General features: G+C 58.8%; 1 protein-coding gene across 3 annotated transcripts in view; it reads left to right on the top strand.

Moving 5' to 3' along the window:
- Positions 1-22713, top strand: part of MGLL (monoglyceride lipase) — a 102010-nt gene extending 79297 nt beyond the window's left edge. The window contains exons 6-8 of one of the 3 annotated variants that reach the window (XM_065885327.1): positions 8347-8436; positions 20245-20460; positions 22453-22713. In XM_065885327.1, the coding sequence (XP_065741399.1) occupies positions 8347-8436; positions 20245-20460; positions 22453-22578 (432 nt within the window). In that variant the 3' untranslated portion in view covers positions 22579-22713. The remainder of the gene's footprint in view (positions 1-8346; positions 8437-20244; positions 20461-22452) is intronic. The other 2 variants (XM_065885326.1, XM_065885329.1) reach the window with 2 other exon arrangements.
- The last annotated feature ends 571 nt before the right edge of the window (positions 22714-23284 follow it).

The raw sequence follows: 23284 nt of genomic DNA, 5'->3' as shown, positions 1-23284 counted from the left end.
GGGGCCTCTGTTAAGAAGCCATGTGCTGGGCTGGAGCTCATTTCCGGGGACCGTTGGCCAGCATCGGCCACGGCATGCGGACAGCGGAGCTGCAGGCAGTTACTAACGGGACAGCGCCGGCGCCTTGGCTGTAGTGCTCTCCATCCCTGAGCACTTTCACCTCTGACCTGTCGGATCCTCCATTCTGTTTTTCTGGCTGTAATGTTCCACGCGGCGCAACCCAGTGGTTCCCGCGTTGAGCTGGGCCTCCTCCCCCTGAGGAAGGAGATGGGACTCGTGGCCTCGGCAGGGCTGCCGGGTTGTTGACACATTATGGACCTGAGGTTTCAGAGACGGGTAACCCGGTGAGGGTGGGGAATCCCAGCCCCGAGTCTCCCCGAGCAACGGTCAGTCTGTCCTGGTCGCTGGGGGGCACTGCTGCCCCCGAGCCAGGTCTCAGGACTCTCAAAGGAGCACGAGGGGTGAGTGAGGCAGTGAGCGGGTCAGGATCATTCAGTGGTCCTGGTCCGAGTAGAGTAAGCAAGACCAGGATCGCAAAAAGAGGGGGTCCCCACGGCGCGCTGCATGCTTTGATTCGTGATTCGTTCTGCCCGTTGACTGCCGGGCGCGTGCTGGGCTCACACGTGAATCATCTCCCTCGGCTCCCGCCCTCACCCCAGGAGAGGTCGAGGCCTGCGTTTTACGGTCGGGACGACTGAGGCTTGGAAGGGACGAGCGACTCTCCAGCTCCACACCCCAGTGTGGTGGATTGGGATCTGGGGCTGTCCTCTCCTCTCTCCGTCAAGGGTGTTTCCCCAGAGAAGAAAGTGGATGTTTTCCCTTTGGGAACAGTCCAGGACCATGGGGATTTTTGGATGAAGTGCACCAGGGGATCAGGGCAGCTGGGCCCCAAAGTGGAGCCCACAAGCTTTCCCCCGAGTCACTGGCAAAGGGGGAACTTCTGGGCAAGGCCACCAGCGTGACCTTCCGAGCCTGCCGCTAATAGATCACCTTGTCAAATCAGGAGCCAGCTGTCCCCGGGGGGGATGCAAGTCTCCTCTCATTAACCGAGACAAATGAGATTGCCCGTTGCCCCCAGACCAGAGGACACATCCTCCCCATGAAATCTGTTGCTGCTCCAGGCTTCGGCAGTTCTGACTGACATTCTGTGATTCGTCTGCCACCCCCGGACCACGGGGTTACCCTCCACGTCTCGCCTGACAGCCTTCTGAAGGAGTCTCACGGAATCTTTGTTTAAAATTTAATTGACGCATTCTTAAAATAATGTATCTATACGGTTCAAAATGTGAGAGAGGGAAAGGGCACGAGCGGAGTCTCCTCACGGTTGCAGGCGGGCAGCCATTTAGCAGAGCTTGTGCATCTCTGCGATGCGCACACCACTGTGGGTCCCTGTGTTTCACACACGTGGGAACGCGCTCTCTGTGCTTCCTGTTTTGTTCTTTTGGTGGCCTGTTTGTTTTTGAGGGTGGGGTTTAGTTTGGTCATTTTTCTTTGTGATACCTCTTGGCGCATAGGACTAGGAAAGGCCTCGCTGCAGGCCTTGGGTCAGGTGAGGCCCAAGGGGGATGGCCCTGGGTCAGGTGAGGCGCCCTATGGGGATGGCCCTGGGTCAGGTGAGGCCCCCCTGGACAGATGGCCCTGGGTCAGGTGAGGCCCCCCTGCAGGGATGGCCCTGGGTCAGGTGAAGCACCCTATGGGGATGACCCTGGGTCAGGTGAAGCCCCCTGCAGGGATGGCCCTGGGTCAGGTGAGGCCCCCTGCAGGGATGGCCCTGGGTCAGGTGAGGCACCCTGCAGGGATGGCCCTGGGTCAGGTGAGGCCCCCTGCAGGATGGCCCTGGGTCAGGTGAGGCACCCTGCAGGGATGGCCCTGGGTCAGGTGAGGTACCCTATGGGGATGACCCTGGGTCAGGTGAAGCCCCCTGAAGGGATGGCCCTGGGTCAGGTGAGGCCCCCTGCAGGATGGCCCTGGGTCAGGTGAGGCCCCCTGCAGGATGGCCCTGGGTCAGGTGAGGCACCCTGCAGGGATGGTCCTGGGTCAGGTGAGGTGCCCTATGGGGATGGCCCTGGGTCAGGTGAGGCGCCCTATGGGGATGGCCCTGGGTCAGGTGAGGTACCCTATGGGGATGGCCCTGGGTCAGGTGAGGCGCCCTGCAGGGATGGCCCTGGGTCAGGTGAGGCACCCTGCAGGGATGGCCCTGGGTCAGGTGAGGCACCCTGTACAGATGGCCCTGGGTCAGGTGAGGCCCCCTGCAGGATGGCCCTGGGTCAGGTGAGGCCCCCTATGCGGATGACCCTGGGTCAGGTGAAGCCCCCTGCAGGGATGGCCCTGGGTCAGGTGAGGCGCCCCATGGGGATGGCCCTGGGTCAGGTGAGGTGCCCTATGGAGATGGTCCTGGGTCAGGTGAGGCCCCCCTGGACAGATGGCCCTGGGTCAGGTGAGGCCCCCCTGCAGGGATGGCCCTGGGTCAGGTGAGGCACCCTATGGGGATGACCCTGGGTCAGGTGAAGCCCCCTGCAGGGATGGCCCTGGGTCAGGTGAGGCCCCCTGCAGGATGGCCCTGGGTCAGGTGAGGCACCCTGCAGGGATGGCCCCCGGGTCAGGTGAGGCACCCTATGGGGATGGCCCTGGGTCAGGTGAGGCACTCTATGGGGATGACCCTGGGTCAGGTGAAGCCCCCTGCAGGGATGGCCCTGGGTCAGGTGAGGCACCCTGCAGGGATGGCCCTGGGTCAGGTGAGGCCCCCTGCAGGATAGCCCTGGGTCAGGTGAGGCACCCTGCAGGGATGGCCCTGGGTCAGGTGAGGCGCCCTATGGGGCTGGCCCTGGGTCAGGTGAGGCACCCTGCAGGGATGGCCCTGGGTCAGGTGAGGCGCCCTATGGGGCTGGCCCTGGGTCAGGTGAGGCCCCCCTGCAGCGATGGCCCTGGGTCAGGTGAGGCAGGCGCCCTATGGGGATGGCCCTGGGTCAGGTGAGGCCCCACTGACTGGCCTTTGGGTCTTCCCAGTGGTTCACTCTTACGGACCCCAAAGACAGACAGCCTCCTGGAGACCACCCTGGCTGAGGGGGAGGAGGGGACCCTTCCCTGGGTGGAGTCACACTGTCACGGCACAGAGCACAGGGCAGTGTCCTGTTCTGTGACTCTTCTCCCAGAGCGAGGCTGCTTGACAGGTCAGAGGTTTGTTTCATGGCAGCCAGTACCTGATGGGGAGGTTTTGAAAATCATTATAGCCAGCCAGTGTGAGATACCCAAGGCTTGGAGCACAGACGGGCTTGTGGAAGATGACAGCTCCCCGCTCCAAACGTGAGAATGCCAGACCACCCCCCCACCCCAGATCCCGCACATCTGGTTCTTACTCCATTTTCAACAAGCTGGGGTATATTTAGCCTGGAGAACAGACAAGGAGGACAGAGTCTCCTGGTCCCAAATGCTGTCTGTGTTCAGATCGTGGTGGAAGCAGGAGAAATTTAGAAACAAAAGCCCTGTGCATGAGAACAAGTCTCAGTGGTCAATGGGAGGTTTCCTGGGGATTGGCTCACGCCCCCGGGCATGCTCTGGGGAAGGCAGCACTGCAGCCAGCCCTGGGCACACGGGGGAACGCTTGGGAACAGGTGTCACACCCTGAGCTTGCCAGGCCTTGTCCCGGGGCGACACGCAGGAGGGGCTGCAGGTTAACCCAGTCCTTTCTCTGGGGAAAAACCCGACATCCCCCTGGATTTCTGCCCGGGGTCAGGGCGGGGACTCAGGCTGCCCAGAGGGTAATCCTCTAAATGACCTTCTCTGCCTGTTGCCTGGAGGTTGTCCCCTGGGGTCAGGTCCGAGATGCAGGAGCCATCCCAGTGCTTCCGGATGCTTCTCCACCACCACCACCACCCCCGTCCCGCCCGCCAACCAGGGCACCTGGCCAGGTGGGGCTTGAGTGGCCGCTGTATACCCAGCACTCATGCCAGACACGTACCATCTTATTTCCCCTCCGTCACCAGCCCGTTCCCGTTTACAGACGAGGAAACGAGGCTGATTGTCTCGCTGAAGGTCAGCGTGAGCTCTGGCTCAGGCGGCAGGCGTGGCAGGGTGTTCCCTTCCCCCCAGACTGCCCTGGATCAACTCTAGCCCACTTCCCCTCTGAATGTCACTCTTCTGCTTCCGGAGTCCGGAAGGCCCTGGAGCAGGGGGTGGAGAAGGGACACGGAAGGGGTCTGGGGAGTGGCCACTCATTCAAACTTCAGGTAAAATTAGACTCAGGAGTCAGGGCTTAGCTAGGTCATAAACTGGCCCCTGAATCTGGCAACAGTGATGCACCAGGCGTGTTGTTACCTCTGTAAGGCGTGCGGGCTTCCTATCGTCTGCCGGGAGGTGCATGCACTCTGCCCCACCCCAGAAACTCTGGGCTGTGCCCCGGCCATGCGCCCCTGCGCCCACGGAGGCCTGCACTTCTGGCCTCCTGTGCGTGGGTCAGCCTGTTGAGCTGCTGTATAAAAGTGAGTGTAATTACTTCCCTCGTGTCAAGTCTTTCAGTGGCAGAAGCTTAAAAATGATCTGCGGGAGCCATTAAAACCTTTTGGATCAATAGAGACATTTGTGCAAGTCACTAGCACTTAAAGCGATGGGGCTGCAGTTAACCCAGGGGCGCCCCAAGGGCAGGCCAAGGACACGTGACCGTCCGCTCGCTTGCTTGTCAGGGGTGGACCTCACTTCCCGGAGAGTCATCCTCTTTTGTCACTGAGGTAGTTTGGGGCTCCAGCTGTCACCTGGTTCCGCAGGTCACCTCCTTCCTGGGGTCCCCACTCTGAATGACATCAGCATTTGCTCAGTCGACCAAGGAGTGTTGGTGGAGCTTCTCCTTGGGGCCGGAAACCAGAGGGCGGTTAGGGACGAGCTCTGGAGGAATTAGGTGTCACGCAGCCTCTTAGCAGCCCATCAAACTTCGTTTCATTTTCTCCATTTTAGAAATGGAGACACTGAGGATCGTAGACCTTCTCCGGGATTCAGAACCACAGTTCGAATCCCACTTTGCCCAGCTCTGAGTCTCCAGGACCGATTCCCCCACTTCATTACCTTCCCTTTCCAGGGCTGGGGTCCAGTGACTGTGTGTAAGTCGTCATGGGTCTCGGCCCCCAAATTGTCCTCAGGCGATATGCCCTGGGGCCCCCGTTGAGTCGGGGTCACTGGGACCTGTGTGGTGGCACAGACCTGACTTAGCCTGTTGAAGTCACGATGAGGGTGGGGTCTCTCCTCCAGGGGGCCCGGCAGGGGTCGCCCCTCTCCTGAGCTGGATCTGGGGCTCTCTCCAACGCCCCTGCAGGGTTGTCCGAAGAGTTCAGAACACTTGCTCAGAATGGCATCAAGATCCACAGTGTCTTGCATCCCACTCCCTTTTTGGGTGAGCCACTGCCCCTCACTCTTCTTCCTGTGGACACAGGTGCGGGGCTCTCGCGGGGAGATGACGGCAGGAAGCAGCAGCAACCTGGACAAGTTGCTCTTTCGGGCGTGGGGTCTGCTGGGCTCCCTCCGATCCCCCTGCCTCCTCACCACGTGACCTCAGCCCCCCTCCTGAACCTCATCTTCCTTGATCCACCACTCCCGCTGCTCCGTTTCCTAACGGAGAAGCTAATGAAATAGACCAACCCTAAAAGAGCAGCAGGGAAAGTGAGTGTGCCGAGCAACCGTTCAGAGCATCCTTCCCCGCGTGCCGCCTCTTTTCCTTCTCTGGTGTTTGCGGGGAAAAGGCTAAGAAACACCTGATTGTTTTAGCTGTGACATTATTGCCATCAAAGGTTTGTCTCTACCCAGTTGACTCTTGTTGGAAATGTGGCCAGAATTTACTCTGCTGGTTTAGAAGAAGAGCTGAGGGTCAGGGTGGTGCAAAGATGTCTCACTGTGACTCCTTTGAAAGAGAGGCTTACACATTAGGTGTGTCCGTGTCCCTGGTCCTGCGCTGTGGGGGTCGGGGACACTGCACCACCTGGGCCACAGCTCAGAGCAGGTCAGGCAGAACCTCGTAGGGTGGTGCTTCTCTGACTCAGGCTACCTGCCCCTCCACCTTCAGGGCACACACGAACACCGGGGGTCCCGTGAAAATGCAGAGCCTGATGCCTGGCAGCTGCCGGTGCTGCTGGTCTGAGGACCACACGTAGAGCAGGGGTCATGGAACATCAGGAAGGGACAGGGCCTGACGGGGGCCACGCCCGCTGCCAGTACACCAGCGGGGTTCAAAACCAAGCGCCGTCTTCTGTGGAGACCAGGGGCTCAGGGCCATAGGCTGTCGGAGCTGCAGCAGGAGAGGCCCCGCCGGAACTCGGCGATTGTACCGGGACAGGAAGGTGAGGGGGCAGCCGAACTGCTGTGCATTATCTGGTGCCTCCAGGGACCGGACCCTTGCACTGTTCTTTTCGTAAAGCAAATGCTTGTCCAGAAACGGCTCTCTTCCTCTTTGTTTCCCGTGAGGCTCTTGAAGCTTCCCATGGCTGTGCAGAGTTCCTGTTAGTGATGCAGAGAAGACTACATGCTCAGGGACGGAGGCCAGGGCAGGTTTCCCTGTGGCCCTCTCCTAGAGGCAGCGTCTCCCCTGGCTGCCTCGTGCCCACACCCACCCCGGGAAACTAGAATGAGGACGGCATGAGTCTCGGCCCGCCTGGCCTGATCCTCGTGGAGCCTGAGCTGTCAGTGTCTCTTCCTGGGGTAGAGGCCTTGGCACTTTGGGGTGTGAATGTTTGGGTTGAGAGGTGCCCATGGTGGGAGCAGAGACCACAAGGGTGAAGGTGAGTCTGACCCTCCATGAACAGCTGGCAGCGTGCCCGTGTCCACGCAGAAACGGTGCCCGGCTTGGACAGTGGAGTGGACCCTGTACAGTCTCTGCCTTCACGCCTGCCACGGGGCAGGTGCCCAGGCGGTGTGTCCCTGGGCCTTTTCCTGCTGTCGGCTATCTGATCGGGGAGTGGGTAGGAAGCTACTTGCCGAGAAAGAGCCGTGTCCTTGAGGAGTCCGTGCTGGACGAGGCAGGCAGACGGGCCAAAGTGGGCAGCAGGGTCTGGTTGCATCACACACGGCCTCCCCAGACTCCTGGGCCTGGCAGGGTCACACGTGGAGTCAGCTGAGAGGCTCCGTGTCCTTCAGGAGGCCGTGGCAGGGCATCAAGGACAGCGGAAAGTCTAGGATCAGTTTTACAAGCTTTGGGATCCACGTCGTTTTCCCTAATAACGTTGCCCTTGGGCCACTGTTGCTGGAAGAGAGAGGGCAGCTGCATCCCAGGCCCCTGCCCACTTCCCGCTGGCCGTGTGCAGTGGCACTGAGCCTCTGTGTAACAGACAGTGTCCTTGTCTGTTACACGAGGGTAAACCCTCACCTCACAGCATTTGCGTCAAGATTAAAAGACTGGGCGCCTGGGACCGTGCCCAGCACACCCAGGGGTTGTCACTGAGTGGATGTGTGTGCCCTCCCGGGATGCAGGGTGCCAAGAGGCAGCACCTGTCAGCTCTGTGACACACGCCCTCCGCGCAGACCGAGGAGTCACTGCTCGCCACCTTCCGTGCAATTCTAATTTCAGCGTTTCTCAGCTCGCTTTTGAAATAGCATCTCTCATCCCCGGGTGTCTGCACAGCCCAGAAACGGGAACAGCCCCCCTCTGCAGGCAGACGTGTGAGATCCAGGTTCACGCTTTTCCTGGGTAAACACCAGATCCAGCAGGAGGGGGTGGGAAGGCCTGGACCTGAGCCAGGACCATATTCAAGGAGCACGCGTTGAGCACCTCCCGTGTGCCGGTGCCTTTGCTCACCGTGGTCCCGTGGGGAGCTAAGGGGACAGGCTCGGTGATGTGCAGCTCCATCCACACACCTGGGGCCACACGACCAGCAGTCAGATCGGTGTCTCCCTCGGCGCCGTGTCTAATCAGCCCAGTGACTGTTTGTGCCCCAAGACAGTCAGCAGGCGCTTCCGGATCAGAGCGTGTCCTGCCTCATCTCGGGTGACCGGGTGCGTCTGCTCCTGCCGTGTTTCTTAAGGTCCTCTGAGAGGTGCTTGTGCGCAAGCACTCGGCTAGGAGGTCCTGCACATCATTCAAGATCATGACCCGTGAGGGATCTAGGGAGGGTAACTGCACAGAATCAGGGTCAGCAAAAAACACATGTGGTGTCCCGCTGTCACCACACGGCCTCCCCTCGCCCGGCTCACCCACAGTGGCCCAGGGCCAGACCAGTGAGGCCGTCTGGTCGGAGAGAGGAGGGTCCTTGGGTGCCCAGCCCGGGACCAGGCCTGGCTGAGGTCCAGTCTGGGTGTCCCTCTCCTGAGCTGGCCCCGAGGGCAGCCGGGTGGGGGTCCCACTGCGCTCACCCTGGCTTCCCTCCCACCTAGGTCCTTGCTGTGAAAGTCCTCAACCTTGTCCTGCCGAACGTGTCCCTGGGCCGGATCGACAGCAGCACACTCTCACGGAATAAGACAGAGGTGAGTCTTTCTGAAGACCTGGGGCAGCCGGGGCTGGTGGGGTGGGAAGGCGCCAGCCCCGGGGGGGAAATGCAGGCTTTAGCTCTGCCTCGGCCGTTTACCACCATTCAGCCGAGGCTCTGTGCGAGGTGACGGGGACTTGAAGACGTGTGAGATGCTGTCTGGCTTCAGGATTGGGTGGGAAGGAGTGGGTGGCGGTGCTGCCTGAGCTGTACCCACGTGTGCAGAGGAGCTGACCAGATGAAACTCTGTGTGTATCAGCCAGGTCTCTTTTGGTTGTAAGTGACAGAAACCCAACTCAAAGTGATTTGAGCAAAAAGAGGGATTTATTGGTGAGTGTAACTAAAGGCTTCAGGCATGGCTGGGTCCAGGGGCGCAGAGTCTTGTTCACCATCTCTCTTCCCACCTCTCATATCCCCTGGTTTGGCCTCATTCCCAACCAAATTCTCCCCAAGTGGAGGCAAAGCTGACCACCAGCAGCTTTACATGAGCAACTGCGGTGGAAAGGCAGCACCTCTTCCTAACAGAAGTCTCAGGGCTGGTTCTTACCGGCTGACAGTCTGGGTTATTGGTCCAGGAAAGTGGACGGCATCAGTCCTACCCAACCTCATGGCCTGAGAGCAGAGAAGGGCAGTTCTGTTGGGGGGCGGGGTGGATAGGATCGAGGATGGAAGAATGGATTCAGGCCAGGCCACATGTCCACTGGGTTGGGAGCTGGAGGGGGATCAGAGGAAGGGGGTTCGTGGCAGAGGGAACAGCACGGGTGAAGATCTCGGCATGAAGAGCCTATTTGCAGAACAGCCGGTAGTTTGCTCCGGCCACAGTGTAGAGGTGAGTGGCAAGGGGTAAACTGAGGGCAGGTCAGGAGGCACCGCTGTGCCAGGGGTGGGCTACTGCCCTCAAGCAGAGCTCGCGGCCCTCTGTAGAAGCAAGACCAGCCCAGGAGGTGTAGCGTGCAGGGGGAGGCGGCCTCAGGGGAGATACGCTGGGGGGTGTGCGGTGTCACCGTCACCCGCTCTGGGACCAGACCCCAGGGTTCGGCATGAACGACGGCGCACCTTGACGCCGGGTCCGTGCAGAGACCGGGGTTGGTCTGTGAAGGCGCTGCTCAGCGAACCAAGCCCCTCCCCTCACCCCCTGCCTGTGACGGGGCCCTTACGCTCCGTGCCGGGCTTGTGTCATGTGCTCACCCATGCACAGCTCCCGTATCGCGGGGGAGCGGGCTGAGGCTCGCCCACACGCAGGCACGTGCCTGGGGTCACCCGCTGATGGGACTAGCCTCTGTCTGGGGGGCAGCAACCCCGGGGACAGGCGGCCCCCTGGGCGCCTGGAAGGGATGGTCCTCGGGGTTGAGCACATCACTGTGCTGCTCTCCTGCCTCAGCTCCCGCTTGTGTCAGGAGTTTGAGACCAGGGAGTTGCTGGCTGCCCACGGGCCCTGCAAAGTGGAGCGGGTGCCCGGCCCCCCCAGTGGCCTCCCCCGCTTCCTTGGTGCTTGAGCGGTCGGACGCTGGCTTCGTTCTAAAATATGGCCTCCTGGCCCTTTGAGCCACTCAGAGAGCAGGCAACTAAACGGGGATCGTGCCTAACGTGTAGGAAGGGACATTCCCGACCAGGGGTCAAAACCCAGGCCTCCGAGGGCCGGCTGTTTGTGAATCTGGCTTGTGTGGGCCCTGTGCGGGGAGCCTGAGGTGGGCCAGTCCGCCCAGTCGTCCACATTCCATTTGAATTTTAATTTAATCTATTTTTAAAAATATTTATTTATTTGGCTGTGCCGGGTCTTAGTTGCAGCACGCAGGATCTTTAGTTGCGGCATCCGGGATCTAGTTCCCTGACCAGGGATCGAACCCGTGCCCCCCGCCCCCTGCATTGGGAGCGCAGAGTCTTAGCCACTGGACCGCCGGGGAAGTCCCCAATCTAATTTTAAAAGCAGTAACTCCCAAACCTATGTCCTGGGGCCAAACTTGACCCACCAGGGTCAAGAATATTTGAGTAAGGGAAGAAGATTTTCATTCCAAAGGCAGATCTGTGTGGTGAGAAGGCAGTGTTAGGACCCAGAAAGACCGAAGCCAGTCATGACATGAGTGAGATCAATATTAACCCCATTTCCGAGGTGAGGAAACCGAAGCTCGGAGGTTACATAATTTGTCCGAGGTTACACAGCCAGTCAGGGGCAGAGCTGGGACCCGAAGCCTTTGATTCAAAGGTCTCCACTCGGACGCCTCCTCCCAGCTAGTACATACAAGCGTGAAGCTCTCTCTCCTGCTTTGTAATTACTGGTCCACACGGCCCGCGGCTGGAGACCATCGCTCTGTGTGCAGGATCGCTTGTGAGGGGAGTCGTGTGGGCAGGGCCTCCTCCACCTGCTGCGGCCAAATAATGGCTCTGGCTCAAACGTGCAATTTCCAGAAAAACCACTGATCTGTGTGGCAGCTGTGCTGGGACAGCAGTGGGCTGGGGGAGGGACCTCCCTTTGAGAGGACACATCGAGGTGCAAATCCCAATTGTTTATCTCACCACCTGAAACTACGCGGGCAAAAGGGAAGGAAAGAAAGGTAATGAGATGATTCCGAGCCCTCACTGTTTGAAAGTAGCAAATTTCAGAGCTTTTATCTCCATTTTGAAATAATGGAAATTTCACTGAAGGCCTTATGAAAACAGCAGAGTCTGGGCGAATACCCAGCATGCAGCCTCCCCTTGTGCGCTCATCCCCGCCCCCGTCCGTGGTGGCACACCGGCCTGTATCAGGTTTCTGACGGGTCGGGTAAGCGGGGTGATTCTTCAGAAGCACTCATGAATTTCCCTGCTGGGAAGACTCGGAGGGTGGACTCGGGCTGGAATAAATAGGAAGCAGGAGCTTCCAGTCCTTGGCATGGAGAATGAGCCCCTCTCCTGCCTTCTCTCTGAATCGCCCTTTCAACATTCTGCTGAGCGTTAAAAATAGCAATGCCGAGGGGGAAAATGTGTTCAGAAGAGGCACCTCCCAGATCCAACACCGGGTGTCTTAAGGCCCACTTTAGCCGAGACATTTCCCCTGGAGTCCTGCAGCTATAAAAGCCTCAGGAGGAAAAGAACCATTTGCTTCACAAGCTTACTGAAGTGGGACCTGGGGGAAGGGGCTGCAGGCTGGGATGCGGGGGGCCTGGTGGGCTCCCGGGGGCATTCGGAAGTCGGCTGTGTCTCTGGGGAAGCAGGACGTTTGTTTGGGGCTTGATGTGGCAGCCAGGACTGCCAGCATGACACCCTCACTTCACAGAAGCGAGCCCTCAGACGCACAGGCTACCGGCACGTAGGAGTAAAGGCAGAAATGACTGGCGTTGGCTCAGCACCACCCAGTGCACTGTGTCACGCCCCTCCGTCTCCCCGTCCACAGCTCCGGGAAGTCAGTCTTAACATCAGTATTTGCATTTGTGGAAACTTAGGCCCAGAGAGGGCAAGTCACTTATCCAGGGACACACAGCTACTAAGTAAGGATTTGAGCCTAGGTCTCTCATGTCGGAGCCTTAGTTCTGAAGTGCTCCTGGAACTGAAATCCTGGGAACAGGCAAGTGGCTGCTCGGCCTTTGTCGTGTTTGTCTGCACAGTTAGAGTCCCCAGTCAGCACACTGGCGTACTGTACTGACATACTAATCATTCCACCCTCAACCGCGGGTTTTTCGGAATGTGATGAATCCCTCCCACTCTGAAAAGCCTTGAATATTCTAAATAGTTCTCCGGCCAAGGCCACCGGAGGGGGAGGTGTGAGGGGGAGATGCTGAGGAGCTCCTGACGCCCCCTGCACACCATCCATGACCCTCCGACCGCTCACAGACAGGTACCCTGCTTCCCTTCCAGGCCCCATCCCCTGGCCCTGTGTCCAGGTCTTCTGCTGGGAACGTCCACTGTTTATATATTGGGGCAGTTTGTCTTCTAGAACCGAGTCTCTGTTCTCTGTAACTATGCTGGGACGCCCTCCAAGCGTCTCCTGGCTGGTTTACATTCGTGCCTGCTGGCCATATGGTGAGTTCCGGGCACCCAGGGAGCTGAGAAGGGGCCAGCTCTGCTCCCTTTCATTTCTGTGGTGGGTTCCGCTCCAGACCCCCACCCAGTACTTGCAGTGTGCCTGCCTCAGGGGTCAGGCCACTGTTGCCCTGTTGCCTGCGTGTCTTCTGCCCACACGGCTGGGAGGCCACCTGCCCGTGGCCCTGGGAAGCTCCTGCCAGCTCTGGGAAGGTTCGGCCATGCCGAGGCGTTTGACTCATCGTAACCAAGTCTAAAGATAGGCTGAGCCTCCCATGCTGCCCCCAGGACACAGCCTCCCACAAGCCCCTCTGAGAGCCGGTTATTACTTTCCAGTATAACCTGCTTGCTTAGCTGATCTTATTCTGTGACTCGCCATCATTCATGGCTCGTATCGCCACAGAAGACTGGTCTATTTCGGGCAGCTGATAATTTACTGATGTCTTAAAAAAAAAAAAAGGAGCCATGGGAACATCTCTTGGCGTGGGCCTCCGTGTGGGGTGGTCGGCGAGGGAGCGTGTGAGCGGGCCTAGCTCGGGCCGGTGACCTGCATAGGGTACGTTGATCTACCCCTGCCTCCCAGCCTTCCTTCCCCCGGGACTCTGGCAGAAACGGCTCCGAGCTCGAGAGGGGCGGGTCCCTGAGGTCAGCAGCTGTAATGGCAGCAGAAAAGCCAGGACCTCTGTGGAGAGCCTGTCAGGGGCAGTTCCAGCTGCCAGCCAGGCCCCAGACAAAACGAGGCACCCCCTGCCCTGCCTCTCTCCCAGGTACCTTCACGGGTCCAGCAAGAAAGCAGCTGCAGGCCGGGCAGGGCTCACCTACCACAGTCTCAGAGGTACCACCGGTGACCTCGCAGCAGGCCGGGAGATGAGGGTTGGAGGCCCGTTTATGTGTGGATAGGATGCCACTGACTTGCCAAGGCTTGGGATACTGGCCAAGCCCGATATGAGCCCCAGACAGTGCAGTCTGACCACAGGGGTCTCCTGCCCCAAACCTGCCCAGGGGATGCGTGGCTTCTCCTGACAAGGGGATAAAAATGACATGAAAGCCGAGACTGTGGGGAGGAGAGGTTAACTTCCATAATTCAGATTGGAGCTTGCCCTCCAATTTTATTGTGGAAAATTTCAAATCTACAGAAAGGTCGACGTAGTAGTATAGCATACACCTGTGTACTCCTCCCCATAATTCACCAATTGGAAGTACTCTGCCGTACTTTCTTTATCTGTGCTTAAAGATGGAATATCAATATGGACGTATATTTTAAATATGTTGCGATTTATTGTGCTAAAATACACAGAGTATGAAATTTGCCATCTTAGCCAGTTTTCCGGGTACACTTCAGTGGGATTAGACACATCCACGTTGTTCACCCGTCAGCACCGTCATCTTCAGAACTTTCTCATCTTCCCAAACTGAAGCTCCTCCCCACTGAGCACCAGCCCCTCCCCGCCGTGAAGCTGACTCCTCGAGGGGCCTCAGTGTTCGTCCTTTCATGACCAGCTTATGTCCCTGAGCATCGTGTCCTCAGGGTTCATCCGTGTGGTAGCAGGTGTCAGAATCTCCTTCCTTTTTAAGGCTGAACAATATTCCATGGTCTGTATAGACCATGTTTTGTTAATTCATTCATCCTCAGTGGACACTGGGTTGCTTCCGCTTCTCGGCTCTTGTGAATAACACTGCCGTGAACATGGGTGCGCGAGTATCTTTTCAAAACCCTGCTTTCGATTCTTTTGGGTTTATACTTAGAAGAGGGGTTGCCAGGTTGTTTTGATATGCATTTCCCTAATGATTAGTGATATTGAGCATCTTTTCACATGCTTTATTGGCCATTTGTATTGATATATCTTCTTTGGAGAAATGTCTATTCAAGTACTTTGTCCATTTTTTAATCAGGTTTGCTGTTGTTGAGTTGTAGGAGTTCTTTATATAGTCTGGATAATAACCCCTTATCCAGGTACATTGTTCGTAAATGTTTTCTCCCATTCTGTGATAGTGTTCTTTGATGAACAGAAGGTTTTCATTTTAAGGTAGTCCAGTTTATCTATTTTTTTCTTTTGTTGCCTGTGCTTTTGGTGTCATATTCAAGAAATTATTGCCAAATCCAATGCCATAAAGTAGATGCATTGTTTTGGCTGAAACTTTTTTTTATGTTTGTTTGTTTGTTTATCGATTTTGGCTTCGCCCGGTCTTAGTGGCAGTACGCGGGATCTTCGTTGCGGCATGCAGGCTTCTTAGTTGTGGCATGTGAACTCTTAGTTGAGGCATGCATGCGGGATCTAGTTCCCTGACCGGGGATTGAACCCAGGCACCCTGCATCGGGAGCATGGAGTCTTACCCACTGGACCACCAGGGAAGTCCCCTGAAACTTTTGAAAGGAAATAAGTTGCAGACCCCGTGGTCGTACTTCAACACGTGCTGCCCAAGAGGAAGGACCCAGAATAAGGACGTTCACGCACAAGCCCTTCTGTCATCACACTTTGGGAAAGTAACAGTAATTCCCTGTCATCATCATTCCTTTCATTACCTCTCACCATCTGGTCCATGTTCTGATTTCCTCAGTTGTGACCAACTTTTGATTCCAAGACATGAGACCACGCGATCTTGCTGTTTTGTGACCAGCAGTTGTGAACATGGTCCTGCAAGACCCCAGTGATTCTTTCTTGTTTCTCTTATTATTTATTCTATCCCTGGGCCTGTGAAAAGGTGGCCGTGGCCCGTGTGATTGGGTGCAGAGCGTGGGTCTGCTTTTTCCCTTCCCTCGGTGACCACTCAGGACCTGTGTCTGGTTCCAGGGTCGCACCGCAGGGACCACCACTCCTAAGGCACAAGCAAGGTGACGCTCTGCATCACTTCTGGTTCCAGTGCCCTGTGGTGGGTTTGTGCAAACCGCTTATACCCACCTGCCCAGGGCCTGACCTGCCGGCCCACCTCAGGGCTCGAAAAGCAGGTACGAGGGTGAACAGGAGTTCAAGCTTTAGTAGCAAAAAGCACTTCTCGGGAAAAGATGTTCAGTGATTCACACGCCCTTGATCCGTGGCAGTGTATACATGTAGGCTAATCCCTATTAGTCCTCTTTCTGTCCAAAGTGGAATTGCAGGTCCTTACTTCTGGCGGCTCTCCTCTGGTCTGGCTCAGGAATTTCAGTCCCCCAGGGCGGGGCGCCTGCTCCGGGGTTGGGGTCATAGCGGGAACTTGGGCCTCGGTAAACAGGGCTTGCTTCAGTCGGCCGTGCTGGGGAGACTCTGTGGAATCAGGCAGGACCCTTATGTCCCCTCCCCACCCTGCAGGCGGCACGTCAGGTCAACAGACACTGTGTCATTTGCTCTTCGGACCCAGGCCCCGTGTTCGGGGTCACATCGTGGGTCTGTTAACAGCGGACAAAGAGGCAGGGTGGTCGGGGGGAAGCTTGAGCTTTCCAACAAAAAGTCCGGAGGCAAGGCCTAGGAGAGGTTTTCTCTTGTCCAGCTCCCTCTGCAGCAGTCCTGCCGTTCAAGACCAAGGCGGGGGCGAAGACATGGCCTCTGCAAAGACCTGCCAGTTCATCTTCGGGTTCCCACAGGTTTCTGGCTCCAGAGAACTCTTGGGTAGAGTTGCCCTGCTCTCTCCAGTATGCTGGGGAAGGCTATCTGATTTCCCTGGGGTGAAAATGGGTGGATTAAGAGAGATGGAAACATCGGAGGAAGGAGATGGGAATCCCAGGTGGCCCTGAAGCAGGTGGAAGATGAGGTTTCCGTAGGCAGAGGGAGGGGATGGGCCGGAAGGAGGGTCAGGAAGACCAGCTGCGACATGTCTGTAGGTGCCTGGGAGGGAACGCAGGAGGTTGAGCCTGCTGGGCTGGGCCTCTCTGGGAAGTGTGAAATCACGTGGGCAGGACACTCACCTGTGCTCAGAGGGCCCCCCCCCACCCCGTGGCAGTCCGTGAGGGTGGCAGCACACTACAGTACTCACCAGGGACGTACCCGTTTCTCTCCTGGGGCGTGCTGGTTCCCTGCAACTCCACGCCCCCGGCCGCTTGAGCCCACAGGACTCACCTTGACTTCCCCCTGTCTAAACACGTAGCGCAGCGTGGTGAGAGGTTGGGAATGCTGATGGTGGGGCCCGACTGCCTCGTTCTCATCCTGGCTCTGTCCCTTACTTGCTGTGTGACATTGGGTGAGTCACCCAGCCTTTCTGAGCCTCAGTCTCCTCATGTGTAAAATGGATAATAATGACAGTCTCTGTGTAGGGGTCCTGCAGAGACTTGAGGAGCAAGTACATGTAAAGCACTCAGCACAGCACCTGGCACAGAGGTGAGGGCTCAGGGCTAGTTATTTCTAATACTGTTCCAACTAAAAATCTAATTTTGAGTCTATCCCAGAACAGCTTTTCAAAAAAGAGGTCAAGAGATCTGACTGGGTGGGGGTGGGGGGTGATTCCTGGAATTTGCTCAACCAGAAGTTTAAGATCGCTCCCACCTGTGGGTTGCTTCCTGTGCTTCAGGGCGAAGCTTTTTCAAAAGGCAGGCCCAGGCTTCCCTGGTGGCGCAGTGGTTCCCTGGGCCCGTGAGCCATGGCCGCTGGGCCTGCGTCCGGAGCCTGTGCTCTGCGCCGGGAGAGGCCACAACAGTGAGAGGCCCACGTACCGCAGGAAAAAAAAAAAAAAAAGGCAGGCGCCCCAGTTGGCTTGTTCCCAGCTGTCAAGTCAACCTTGCTGAGAGCCCTCAGACCCCCCCGACAGGGAAGGTGCCGGAAGAGGCTGGGGCTCGGAAGAGGACCCTTCCTCGATGGGCAACCCAGGCCGAGGAGTGTGGCGCCCCACCTCGCTGCCCCGCGCTGGGGTCGGGCAGCCGCACGGCATTAGCCTCGCTGTGGGCGCACATCCCATCCAGATGCCCGGCGTCCTCCGGGGCATGACCACCGTCACCCCCATTTCACAGATCAGCAAACTGCATCCCAGAGAGAAGAGCCTTGCCCACGTCACACAGCTGGGAAACATCAGGGCTGGGTGGTCTTCCTCACAGGGTTTCCCCCCAAGAGAAAAGACGTCATGTCTCAGCCGGTGGACACACCCCCAGAGGTTGGTCACCTGGAGCAAAGATGCCCTGGCTTGGACCTGGGTCCACAGCCTCCAGCTGATGTCTTCGCGGCTGTGCTCCAGAAATGGGGGCTAGGGGGGCAAGAGAGATCGCCAGAGACCGAGTCCTTGTTGTGCTTTTCACTATACTTGTGCTTTGAGACCTCTGATTCACGTGCAGTTGTGAGAAATCACTCAGAGGAGCTGTGTGCCTTGCCCAGTTTGCCCCAGAGCTGACATCTTGCAAAACCACAGGGTTATGGCGACCAGGATACCCTCGGGGGTGAGTCAGGCTGTCCCCACAAAGACCCCATGTTGCCATTTTGTAGCCCCACGCCCTCAAGCCTGACCACCACTTGTCTGGTCTACATTTCTCTGATTTGTCCTTTTCTTTCTTTATTTTTTTTGTGGTACGCGGGCCTGTCACTGTTGTGGCCTCTCCCGCCGCGGAGCACAGGTTCCGGATGCGCAGGCTCAGCAACCATGGCTCACGGGCCTAGCCGCTCTGCGGCATGTGGGATCTTCCCGGACCAGGGTACGAACCCGTGTCCCCTGCGTCGGCAGGCGGACTCTCAACCACTGCGCCACCAGGGAAGCCCTGTCCTTTTTTTAAAATATAAATTTATTTATTTATTTTTGGCTGTGTTGGGTCTTTGTTGCTGCGCGCGGGCTTTCTCTAGTTGTGGCAAGTGGGGGCTACTCTTTGTTGCGGTGTGCGGGCTTCTCATTGCAGTGGCTTCTCGTTGCGCAGTATGGGCTCTAGGCTCGCGGGCTTCAGTAGTTGTGGCACACAGGCTCAGTAGTTGTGGCTCGAGGGCTCTGGAGCGCAGACTCAGTAGTTGTGGCGAGCGAGGTTGGTTGCTCCGCGGCACGTGGGATCCTTCCAGACCAGGGCTCGAACCCGTGTCCCCTGCACTGGCAGGCGGATTCTTAACCACTGCACCCCCAGGGAAGCCCCCGGTTTGTCCTTTTAAGAATGTCGTGGAGATGGAATCCCACAGTAAGTGATCTTCGGGCACCGACTGTTCGGTGTTTGGTTTTGAATGGCCTCAGGCTGCTGACGGGTGCTGGGCCTGGCTTGGGCTGGGAGGGAGAACGCTGTTCCGTCTCCTGCCTGGGGGACAGGACACGACCCTCCCCCACTAGGAGAACTTTTGGTGGATTTAGGTCTTAAGCCCTCGGAAGGCAAAGGCCCTGGGGTTGGGCGGGGGTGGTTACCTTAGGGGAGGGTTTGGGCTTCTGAGCCTGTTTCCCTGAGAGGAGGCGGTCCCTGCCCTGCCTTCCCGGCCGCCCCTCTGCCCCCCGTGTGGTGGTGGCTGGCACAGGGGCCTGCCCTTTCCCCGACACAGCTGGCGGCTCCTCCCAGGTCTAGAATGGACCATTGTGTACACAGCGCCTACGTGCTCCAGTCGTGGGAAAAGAGCCAAGAGTGGGAAGCCACCTGGGCCGTCAGAGCAGTTAACCCGGAGCTGACTCCCTGCGGGGCTTCATGGCCGTCAGCAGGGCAGGCGCCAGGCCGCTCAGGAAGGAGGTGACCTCGTGGGCCCTGGCCCTGGGCGTTCGTTCACCGGGACACCTGGCAGCCAGGGCTCTCTGGCCCCGCCGCCTCTTCCCGAGCAGCCCTCCTTGCAGACCCTGAAGGAGCCCCTGCCGCTTCCGTGTTCTCAGCCCCCAGACTGGTGGCCCGGCCCCGCGGGAGGCCCGCTGTCTCCGCTGCAGTAAGGGGCTCATTCATCTCGTGTGGCTTTTCCCAAGTGGTCTGGCTCGCCTGCTCCGGAAGACTGAGGGTGGTGGGGGCACCTGGGACAGCCTGTCCCTCTGCAAGTGGATCTGGGACCCTGGATGAGGCCCTGCTGGGGAGTTGTCACAGGAAGACGCGGCCCCCGCCCGAGAGTCAGATGGAGACACAGTGGACACTCAAGCCTCCTTGCGGGCAGCTGACCCTCTGTTCCCTCACCCCTCCTGACACCACACAGCTCTTGAAAGGAGAGGTGAGGGAAGAGGTGTCACGGCCCCGACCTGGTCCAGAGGGTTCTGTGGGCATGTGTCCCGTCTCAGCTCACAGCAAGCAGGCCACTCACTGTCCCCTTGGGGCAAGAGGCGTGAAGCCAGAAAGTCAAGGACGGGGCCCGGGTAGCCCCGCAAAGGGCATGGTCAGATCCCCAGCCGCAGGCAAGGCTGGTGTCAGAGGAGGTCCCGGCCGGCTGACGGCTGCGGAGGGCAGGCCCGGCCGCTGCGCACGTCCAGCAGAGGGGCAGCCACGTCCACAGGCGCAGGGGGACAGCAGACCTGCCTCTCGGGCTGGCAGGCAGCCTGCTGGAGCCACGTCCTGCAGCCCGCGGGGGTGTCCTGCCCAAGCCTTTCCCTGGCCTCGTTCCCGCACACACAGCCCTGTGACCTGGCAGTCGTGGGTGCCCCTCACCCTCTTCAGCCAGGGGACACTGTGTCAGGACAGACAGACTTAGAGAAAACAGAATCCACTCAGACTGACACCAGACATCTTCTGAGCTGTTCCTGTGTGAACTCATCAGAGCGAACGTACGATGTCGCTCACCTGAAGAAAACCCACAGCTTGATACTGAGACCGTCCCAGGGCACAGGCGTGGGGGGGGGGTCACAGAGCAGGCTGGAAGCAGGGGCAGCGCGGCCAGACTGACCGGGGGTCCCCATCTAGGCCCGCCACCGGGGTCGGCTCTTCAGAGCCAGAGCAGGAGGGACCGTGAGGACCTGACGGGCCCCTGTCTCTCTCCTCGCGCAGGTGGACATCTACAACACGGACCCCCTCATCTGCCGCGCAGGCCTGAAGGTGTGCTTCGGCACCCAGCTGCTCAACGCCGTGTCGAGGGTGGAGCGGGCGCTGCCCAAGCTGACCCTGCCCTTCCTGCTGCTGCAGGGCTCTGCCGACCGCCTGTGCGACAGCAGGGGCGCCTACCTGCTCATGGAGTCCGCCAAGAGCCAGGACAAGACGCTCAAGGTGAGCAGCTGCCCCACGTCCCCTTGGTTTAGGGCTGGCCTGGCCCCCGGGGAGGCACGTCCGCAGCTGGCCTCCGGGCAGAAAAGGTCGTCCTCCTCAGAGAGCGTTAGGCGTGTCACGCACGGCAGGATGGAAAATGCTGTTCCAGGTGGAGTAGTTCCCAGGTGTCTGGCTGAACCGGGAAGACTGCTGGCTGGAGGGTGGGGAGAGCAGGCGCACCGGCTGTGTCCCTGCCACGTGGCAGCGGGGCCTGAAGGTGGCTCTGCGTGCTCGGCTGGGCAGACCGCCACCCGAGGGCACACGCGCGAACTGACGTGTCCCTGGACAGTGCCGCCCCAGCTTGGGCGCGGCCGAGTGGACGCCCCGGTCGAGGGCCACCTCCCGCTAGGTTATAGGGAACGCGGCAGCTCCCCGCAGGTGCCACACCTGCTGCATGGGTGCCGGGACTGGCGCTCGGCTCTCTGCCCCGCGCCCGCTGCACCGCTTGCCCCAGCACGCTGTGCTACAAAGGCTCTCACGTGTCTGCACTGTCCAGCGCCCCTCCGTCGCGGCTAAGAGTGGCAGCCCCTGGCCCAATACCCCTGCCAGAGGGAGGCCCGGATGAACCGCAGGAGGAAGGAGGGGAAGGGAAGCCGCTCCCATCACGGCGGGAGATGGTCCCAGCCGCAAGTCCCACATTGGCACACCCGAGAGAGAGTTGAAATTCAGAAAAAGAATTGAAATCAGGGTCTCGAAGAGATATTTCCACCTCATGTTCATGGCGGCCAAGAGGTGGAGGCAGCCCCGGTGCCCACTGAGGGGAGGTGGTCCGTCCAGGCAAGGGGGTGTTTTCCAGCCTCGAAAAGGGGGAAGTTCTGACGCCCGTTGCCACACGGATGAGCCTGGAGGAGGCTGTTCTCAGCGAAATGAGCCGGTCACAGAAGGCCAAATAGTGCGTGATTCCACGCACATGACATATGCAAAGTAGTCAAAGCTCATAGAAATAGAAAGTAGAGGGACTCCCCTGGCGGTCCAGTGGTTAGGGCTCCGCACTTTCACTGCTGGGGCCCTGGGCAGGGAACTAAGATCTCGCAAACCGAGTGGCGCAGCCAAAAAAAGAAAAAGGAAAGAAAGTAGGGTGGTGTTTCCAAGGGCTGGGAGGAGGGCGCTGTAACGGGGACAGGGTTCAGTTGTGGAGGATGAGAATGTGGCACCGCGTGCAGAGATACTTAACACCACTGAGCCGTACACTCAGAAGTGGTTAGGATGGTAAATTTCATGTTATATGATGTATGCTACAGTTCAAAGAAACAAACAAACAAGCTTGGAGATAGCTGTTGGAAATCGCTGAAATGGCAAGTAGGCAGGTGGTTAGACACATGGAGAGCTCGGGGGGGTCTGGCTGGAGACACAGGTTCTGAGTCATCAGTGCACGGGTGGTTTTTACAGCCAGGGGCCTGGACGGGGCTCCTGGGGAGAGGCGGAAAGAGGCCCGACCCAGCCTCGGCCGCACCAGCCTGCAGCTCAGGAGGGTGGCGTGCGGCAGCCTTGACCCAGAGGCGGGAACAAGACCAGGAGGGTTGAGAGCTGTGGGAACCACGGAGGAAGGTGTTTCTAGAAGGTTCCCCTGGTCAGCTTTTGAATGATGCTGAGAAGCCAAGTCCTACGAGAGTGCAAGTGATCCCCGGCCACCGCTATGCGAGGGCCGTGGAGCTGGTGTCAGGACCACCGCCGTGGGCGGGTAGGAGTGAGGGTCAGCCGGGTCAGGCTGGGGTCCCACAGGGAGGAGAGCAGGCGCAGGTGGGGCAAGGCTGGAGGGGGAGTGGCGTGGAGAGGGGACAGTGGTTCAAGAAAGGATCTGAAGAACATGTTGGGACCTTTCCAGCTGTTTGCAGCACCACCTGCTGACCAGGCGTGGGTGCGTGGAGAGGGGGTCCTCTCCATCCGCTGCCCGGCTGCCTTGCCCACACGTCACTCGCGGTAGCCGTGACTTCCTGTCTTTCCTAATTGCAGATTTACGAAGGTGCCTACCACATCCTCCACAAAGAGCTTCCTGAAGTGACCAACTCCGTCTTCCGTGAGATAAACACGTGGGTCTCTCAAAGGACAGCGGCGACAGGAACGGGGTCCCCGCCCTGAGTGCCCTGGCCAGCCGGGGAAGCAGGCAGAGGAAGGGCAGGAGCTGGCTTCTTAGATGTGGCTTGCCAACAAACAAACAAAAATCACAAATTGGAGGAATCCCTAGCACAATTTACTAAAAAAAAGGAAAAAGACAGTCTTGTCGCACATCAGGCCGTCCGCCACTGGATCTGCCTTAAGTGGTGGACACTTTATGCAAAAATAGGAGGTCACAGCACTTCCCAGAGAACGTGCTGGAAGGCCTTAGGCTGCAGAGCCCTGCCCCGCCTCTCCTGCTCCGCAGGGTCCCAGGACCCCCGCTGCAATAACTGGAGGGGTCCCCTCCCGCCACCCTGCGCCCCGCCCTCACTGCCTCGGCTGGGGCCCCCCTCTGGCCGCCGGATGCGGGGCGGCGTCCACTTCCCCGGCAGACTGGCGCCGCCGCGGCCCAGAACATGCCTGCACTTCCTCAGCACATGTCCCCCCGTGACCCGTGTCAGCTCCTTGTCCGCCAGGAGCCCGGGGTGGGCTGTGGGCAGGTGGGGCTTGGCCCAGAAGAGGCACCCTCGCCCCCTTCCCTCCGCGGGGCACGTCAGGGCAGCTGTTCGTCGCTGACTAGTGTTAACCTGGGGCTCAGAGGATGATTGTGTTGGAGATGGAGTGGCTCGTGTGTATAGCGTCTGTTCTGAAGCAGAGCCGGGGGGGGTGGTGGGAACCAGGGGGCTTG

Source organism: Phocoena phocoena, chromosome 10 (assembly GCF_963924675.1).
Source record: "Phocoena phocoena chromosome 10, mPhoPho1.1, whole genome shotgun sequence".
Taxonomy (NCBI): domain Eukaryota; kingdom Metazoa; phylum Chordata; class Mammalia; order Artiodactyla; family Phocoenidae; genus Phocoena; species Phocoena phocoena.
Note: the sequence above shows the minus strand (reverse complement) of the source record. Positions and strands in the feature narration are given on the sequence as shown.